At 36.9% G+C, this 8086-nt stretch overlaps 1 protein-coding gene across 1 annotated transcript; it reads right to left on the bottom strand.

Moving 5' to 3' along the window:
- Positions 1 to 6289: 6289 nt before the first annotated feature.
- LOC107670608 (N-acetyllactosaminide beta-1,3-N-acetylglucosaminyltransferase 2-like) lies at positions 6290 to 8059 on the bottom strand. The gene is made up of 2 exons (XM_016463251.1): positions 7928 to 8059; positions 6290 to 7836 (listed from the first exon to the last, which is right to left on the bottom strand). The coding sequence occupies exon 2, from the start codon at positions 7589 to 7591 to the stop codon at positions 6314 to 6316; it is 1278 nt and encodes a 425-aa protein (XP_016318737.1). The 5' UTR covers positions 7592 to 7836; positions 7928 to 8059; the 3' UTR covers positions 6290 to 6313.
- Between the last annotated feature and the right edge of the window lie 27 nt (positions 8060 to 8086).

Here is an 8086-nt window from a genome sequence, read left to right as displayed (position 1 = left end):
AATGCCCATTTTGGCCCACATCGAGTTAACTGAGTTAGTTGGCAGCTGGGGGAAATTGAGAAAATCTGACGTGTTAGATCTGTGGTCTTAAAGTGACAGCAGCTAAGGGATAGTTCACCCAAAAATTAAAATTCTGTCATCATTTAGGCTTTTCACGCTCAAGTTGTTCCAATCCTGTATGAGTTTCTTTCTTCTGTTGAACACAAAAGATGATATGTGACCCTGGACCACAAAACCAGTCATAAGGGTCTTTTTTTTGTTTTAATTGACATCATCTGAAAGCTTTCCATTGATGTATGTTTTATTAGGACAATAGGTCAATATTTGCCAGAGATACAACTATTTGAAAATCTGGAATCTGAGGGTGCAAAAAAAAAACAATAATAAAAATAAAAATAGAGAAAATCGCCTTTAAAGTTGTCCAAATGAAGTCCTTAGCAATGCATATTACTAATGATAATACATTTTTGATATATTTACGGTAGGAAATTTACAAAATATCTTCATGCAACATGATCTTTACTTAATATCCTAATGATTTTTGGCATAAAAGAAAAATCGATCCTAGACTTCTGGGCCCTACGCAAAACTTTGTCGGTACGCTTTCAACTAGTTTTTTTTAATCTCGAGCAAGACTGTACGACATTCACATTACATGATTTGACTGATTTTTACATAGAAAGGGCGACAGCGCACCACATTAAAAGAAATTATCATTCATGTTTTCATAACCGAACAAATTCAAAAACGAAACTAAAATTAAATCATCTTTGAGAGCAAGGGGGCCCCCTGGTGTTCCGGGGGCCCTACGCAGCTTGCGTATTTTGCTTATAGGGAGGATCAGCTCTGCCAGGGTCACATATTTTGAATGAATGCTGAAAGAATGTTGACAGTAGCTGTTGTCTTCCATATTTTTTTCCCATACTATGGACGTCAATGGCTAACATCAGCTGTCTTATTACCCACATTCTTCAAAATATCTTGTGATTAAAGCTGCGTTGGTAAAAAGCATCCATCAAGACGTTTTTATATTTTATATTGCGTCCACCTATCCAGAATATCTATTCAAAAATGTTGTGTGTGTATATATTTTTTTGTTACATCTGACCATAGAAGCCAGTCCCATTTGAAGTTCCAGTCGTGTCTGACAACAGAATATGCTGGGGTTTGTTTTTGGATGAGAGCATTTTCTTTTCTTGATTTTTTTTCTTGAAACCCTCCCAAACAACATGTGGTGTAAGGTGCGGTTTGATTTTTTTTTGTTTTTTTTGTAAGGTTTTCTGACCCTGAGACTCAACTATTTTCTGCCATTCTCCAGCTGTGGCCCTTGGAGAGTCTTTAGCCACTCAAACTCTCCTCCTCACCATGCATTAGGACTATATAGACACACGTCCTCTTCCAGGCAGATTTGTAACATTTTCTGTTGATTGGAAATTCTTAATTATTGCCCTGATGGTGGAAATGGGAATTTTCACTGCTCTAGCTCTTTTCTTAAAGTCACTTTCTAATTTGTGAAGCTCAATTATCTTTTGCACATCAGAAATATATTCTTTGGTTTTTCTCATTGTGATGGATGATTAAGGGAATTTGGCCTTTGTTTTCCCTCCTATTTATATTTCTGTGAAACAGGAAGCCATGGCTGGATAATTTCATGTTCATAATCACCCTGGAGTGCTCAAAATTGTAAATATGAATGAGAATATACTTCACAGATATTTTACTCATAAGAATTTCTAGGGGTGCCAATAATTGTGTCCAACGTGTATTTGAGACAAAACATTTCATAATGAGATTTTCCCCCATTTTCAATTGTTTTAGTTCAATGAGATTAATGACTTCAATGAGATTAATTATCAAGGTTAGATATTTGTTAATTTTTTTTAAATAAAAGATCAAAATGATTAACAATGCAGATTTATTTTCACAGCCTTCTTTGATCATATTTACCAAGGGTGCCAATAATTCTGACCACAACTGTATATAGACTAAATGCTAAAATATCACTATGCAAACCAAAAACGTCAACCAATACAATTTCAAAAGCCAGTAATTATGAATGAACATCTAATTATCAATTTTGCTATATTTCACAGTGAAACCCACCAATAATAATTAGAGAATTATGTAATTAGCATAAGGGTCAGTTTGTTCAATTATTGCAATAATTGTGCATTCTGTAATCAACACCGTAAGACAAAAATTGATTGTTAACACTTGTTGCACTTCCCCCAACAATTTCTTGACATAAGCTGAGGACAATATGAATGCTATAAATAAATTAATATCTCTGAGACTGCATGTCATAGCTCACAAAACACTTACAACTCGGGTTCTCATTCACACAAATACTCACACAAACTTACATTTTCTAGATTAAAATAAAGACATTAGCAGGATCTATGTGGAAAGTGCAACATATTTAGGGCTGCACTATTATGGCAAAAATCATAATTGTCGATTATTCCCTTGAAATTGTGATTATTAATTACGATTGTCACAATTTACATTGAATGATGTTTATACCATTGTTTGAACCAACCGATGAAAATAAACAAGAAAACACTAACTGAAAAACTTATTGCTTTTCTATAGCATTAAGCCTCAAGTGTTATAATGTTATATTAAAACTAGAATTAAAACAGTGGAAAAAGCCTTAAGATTACCTATAGAAAGAAAAAAACATCTTAAGCACACAGAATAACATAAGTGGACTTTGAACGATTAATTGCCGTTTTGAACGATTACGTAATTGTGGCATCCGTGATTGTAATTGCGATTAGAAATTCGATTAATTGTGCAGCCCTACAACATATGTAAAAAAATAAACCCAACCACTAGCAAAATTAATGAGCAAACGTTTAAAATCTTTTAAAAACTGCCTATATGGGGAAGTCGTGGCCTAATGGTTAGAGTCGGACTCGTAACCCAAGGTTGCGGGTTCGAGTCTCGTACTGGCAGGGATTGTAGGTGGGGGGAGTGAATGTACAGCGCTCTCTCCCATCTTCAATACCACGACTGAGGTGCCCTTGAGCAAGGCACCGAACCCCCAACTGCTCCCCGGGCGCCGCAGCAAAAAATGGCTGCCCACTGCTGCTGGCCTAATGACGCAAACTAACCGTGGTTCGGACCTAATATGAATAATATGAATTAGGGCTGTGTATCACCAGCAAAGTCACGATACGATGCGTATCACGATACGATACGATACATGACTGCACTGAATTTCACCTCAGCAATATTTAAAAAATCATTTACATTGATGGTAGGTTATCATTGCACAAATTAACACTCAACAATTAAAAAAATAAAAAATGAGGAGTTCTAAACTAACGCGCTGTCTTCACTGTATCACGCTCAAGGCTGATTTAAGGCTGATTTATATTTAATACTTATAAGAATAGATAAATAAAATAAGGTGAATAAAAAAATAGATAATATATATTTCAATGCTTTTGTGTTTGCTAACAAAACATTTGCATTTTTTTGGAAAAGTATTACATTCCCCTGATAAACGTAGTGTTCACTTGCAAAAAATATTGAAATATATGGTTTATTCTGAATATTTGGGATGTCTCTGCTGTTAACATTGTTTTGTTGGCATACTAGGTAAAGTTACCTAGTTGATATTGCTTTTTTCTGGTATTTGCATGAATAGAAATTCAAATTACATATTGTTTTAAGTACTTTCGTTTTTGTGTTTTGTAAATATGCAAATACGGACAAGAAAAAAAGCAGTCTTTTTCCAAAATAATGCAAATGTTTTGTTAGCAAACACAAAAGCATTGAAATATATATTTTTATCTATTTTTTTATTCACCTTATTTTATCTATTCTTATAAGTATTAAAGAATGCAGACTCCAACAGAGCAGTACTTGTCCATTCTTGTCACAATAATGAGTGGTTCACCCACAGCTTCCTCAATCCTTTGTCAGCTCCTGCTTCCTCCATTTTCAGAATGAAACAAACTGTTAAACCTATAAAATACTTGATGAAACCGAATCAGCTAATTGAGTTGTGTTAGGTTCTTATTTCAGTTATAACACTCACTAAATAACTTTAATGTGAACTTAACATTGTTTTGTTTGTGCTGTTCAATATAGTAATTCACAGAGATACACCTAGATACTGCAAAGTGAAAATGATATAACAGTGTAGACATTAAATTATAGTTTAAGCATATACAGTCTGAATTTCAAAAATATGCATAAATCTCATACTTTGTTACATTTATCACTAGGTTTAGTAGACAAGGGACTCATATGTATAAAAAAAAAGAAAAGTCACAGATAACGATGGTAGTCACACAAGAGTTATCACCGATCACCAGTCTGATAAATGATGCCGGATTTTTTTTTTTTATACATACATACATACACACACATACACCATACATACCTACATACCACACACACACACACACACACACACACAATCTTCCACAAGGCTAATGTTCCATGAAATGTGGTTCCCAAGAGGAGTTATTTTCAAGCAATGCTTCACCCTTGCATTTTACTCACACACCAATCTGATTTCACACAATCAAACTTGTTAAATAGTGTGCCCGTCTTTCTCAAATTGAACACCGAACATATTGTAAAGAATGGACAAAAAGAGCTTAAGTCAATGAGGTCTAAAACTTTTAATCTCCAAAATAGGACATACATATATAGGTAGTGTGAATAAATCCATCAGCTTCAGTAATCACTATTGCATATTCCAAGTCTACATTCTCACTGCAAGCATTAGTGCTCAATTCAGATTTTTTTGGTCAAATCAGATTTTTTTATATGGCTGTTCACATTTTCAATTTTAAATGTGGCCAATATCAGATTCCAATGTGAACCAATAACGATCCTGAACTGACCCACACACTCAAAAAAAAAAAAAAATAAAAAAGGGATAAGACGGCATGAACCGTGCTGTCATACTGAAGTAAACACGGAGGCCACTGCAGTAAGTATTTAGGCGTTCATTTACATCTCACCAGAATCGGATTTAAGGATCACATATGAAAAGCCTCATTCAGACTGTCAGCCCAAATCCAAATTTTGTGCAAATCCGATTGAAATTTGATCAGATAATCTAAACTTCAACGAACTACGGGAAATACGAGTTTTGCAAATCCGTTTCGAGCTACATTCATACGTGGTTTGAAATCCTACTCAAATCGCATTCCTAGAAATCCGTTTCAGTCTGGTCAGAACAGATTTAGGGGGGGGGGAGTGAATGTACAGCGCTCTCTCCCACCTTCAATACCACGACTGAGGTGAGACCCTTGCAAGGCACCGGATATGGCTGGAATATGGCTATATGGCTGCCCACTGCTCCGGGTGTATGTTCACTACTGCGCGTGTGTACACTTGGGATGGGTTAAATGCAGAGCACAAATTCGGAGTATGGGTCACCATACTTGGCCACACGTCACTTCACTTCAGAATGTGAATGTAGCCAGTATGAGATTGGATCAAACTGTGACCAAAAAAAAAAAAAAAAAGAAATAAAACCTGACAGTAGCAGATGTTTGACCTTAAATAAAGGGATGGTTCACTCAAAAAGAAAGAAAATTCTCACTTACCCTCATGTCATTCTAAACTTGTAAGACTTCCTTCTGTGAACCACAAAACAGGGCATTTTAAAGAATGGTAGCCATTGACTTTCGCCGTGTAGAGTACATGGTTGATGATTTTAACTTTCTGGGTAAACTATCCCTTTAACATTTTAAGGTTTGTGTTTCCATGTCTTTGTTTTTTTTTTTTTGAGAGTGAATAAAATAGCACATTTTCAATTGTGATTCATTCATCATACAACAAGCCACTTCACTATACACTACCTTTATGTAGTTTTTGGAGTTTTAAAGATTTGGATTCTATTCATTTTCATAAAAACATCTGGAACACCCTTCTAAATGCGGAACAAAGCAACACTTGTTTTGTACGAGTTTGGAATGACATGAGGATGAGTAAATGATGACTTCTGATGAATTATCATTTGTGAACTGTGTTAACCTGTACAAGTTAAACCTATAAGAGTAAACCTCACTCAATGTCAATTGCACAGAAACATAAGATATGATAGTGTTGGACACCATTTTTCTTTCAAGTACAATATTCAAAGAAATAAGACCAAAACCTTTCAAACCGAAAAAAAAAAAAAAAAAAAAAAAGTCTTCTTCCAGGGTCTGTTAAGAGGTACTGTAATGCTCTGCACTGTCCCCATGTTGCCCCCAGAAAATTTCACCAGCTTGTTCTTTTGCAACAAGGGTTTTATCAAGCACAACAGCTGAACATAATGGCATTTAATAGTTTACAAATATCAGCAGGTCAGCATGGTGCTGTGCATATTTCTCCACAGTCTCATAGTCTGCCCAGGGTCACGTTGGTGCACCAGGAGCAGGTCTTTGTGTACACAGGGGTTCTCTCGATCTTGTTCCCGAATGTCAAAGGTCTTGAAACCCTCGTGTTTCGTTGCAGTGATTCCAAGTGCCTTGAAGCACATCCCGTTGTAGACGTCATCAATAGGGAAGAAGGGTATGTAAAAGGAAACGTGGTAAAGAGATGGAAGAAGGTTTCCAGAAAAGAGGAATCCACCGCCACCAGCATAAGGAGGGTAAGGACCTTCATAGAATGACTGAGGAACATAATATTTGATTTTAGGGTCCCGTAACGGGTTGGCAGCAGAAATTATCTGCCCGGTGTACAATGCCGTGGCCTGTTCAGGCTCCAGAGACTTCAGATGATTCAGTATCGCTTGAGTGTTAGCAAAAACATCATCGTCACCCTTAAAAATGAAAGACACATGAGGACAGTTATCAAGCATCCACTTGAAGAACACATGCTCCTTTAGAGTCAGGTTGTAAAAGGAGTCATGAAAATCCCAGACAAGAAGATCTTGAAACTGCTGAGCTTCAAATGAAACCAGTTTGTCGAGCTTGGGATCATCCGCAGATGATCGGCCTAGCAGAAAGACAGTTCGTACTTGAAGTCCATTTTCATACAAGCCTTCTCTTCCCCAGGTCTCTCGAACTGCTTGGCGCCTCTCGAAGTTCCTCGGGATGGATTTGATCGCAAAAAGGAGGAAAATTTGATCCTCTCTGTTCTCTGACGCGCACTTGTCAGGCTGATCTATAAGAAGTGGTGGGTCTCGACACTGCATGCCTCTAAGGAAGTCCCCATAAAGTGGAGGGTACGAATGAACATCTTGAATGTTGGTTTGTAGCAACTCAAAACTCTCAGGCTGACAGTTGAACTTGTCAAGTGGGCCTTTCTGCGTTTGATTGTCAGTGGAATCAAACTGCCTGAGGAGAGAATGAAGCTTCCGGTTCCAGAAAGCACCGTTTTTGGGAATGCCTTTTCTGAAAGTCTCAGAAATTGTAAGGGGTGGAAGTTCATACGGCGCAACACTATAGGTTTTCTTTTTGATACTGCTGACAACTACAGTTGTAGGATTTCTAGGTGTGGTATCTGGAACTGAAGTGATCTTGGCCAAGTCTTTTTGTTCGTGTTCCACATCTTTTAGTTTGGAAAAGAAAATGACAAGGCAAAAGCTGCTAGCTATTGCTACGATGAGTAATTTCATATACTTCTTTTTCATTTTACAACAACTCTGTTAAGAGAAGTGCACTCTTGAGAAGCAAGTAGGGATGTTGGTCTTTACAGGAAGTGGTGGGGATTCACACAACAGAATGTACTTGAAGCACCGCTCTGTCTCTTCATTTGTCTTTGTGGAATCAATGTTAGCTGATCATGGATTTGCTTTTTATAGGCAGAACATGCATCTTCCACTGAATTCGGTTTCTTCAAATAAAATTCCCATTGATGTCAAGTTGAGCTGTGAGCCTAGCAGACACAAGAAACAGTAACGCTAGTGAGATCACAACACGACAGTCAAACGGTTTAGTTGTTTATATGAAAACATTATGTAGCATACCAGATGGCTTCCTTTAAGAAATTGCTGAGGTTTGTGTGGGTGAAGAATGCTGTCTGTCACTTACGAACAGGCTGACAGTTAATGTGCGGGTCACTGAAAAAAGACAGTCAAGTCATTCATTTAACCTCATGTTGGTCCAAAGAAGCATGCATTTCTTTC

The sequence above is a fragment of the Sinocyclocheilus anshuiensis genome, unplaced genomic scaffold, assembly GCF_001515605.1.
Source record: "Sinocyclocheilus anshuiensis isolate Anshui unplaced genomic scaffold, SAMN03320099.WGS_v1.1 scaffold140, whole genome shotgun sequence".
NCBI lineage: Eukaryota > Metazoa > Chordata > Actinopteri > Cypriniformes > Cyprinidae > Sinocyclocheilus > Sinocyclocheilus anshuiensis.
Note: the sequence above shows the minus strand (reverse complement) of the source record. Positions and strands in the feature narration are given on the sequence as shown.

Bases quoted from the DNA above. Each gene is read 5' to 3' on its own strand.
- LOC107670608 (XM_016463251.1), bottom strand. From the start codon at position 7,591: ATGAAAAAGAAGTATATGAAATTACTCATCGTAGCAATAGCTAGCAGC.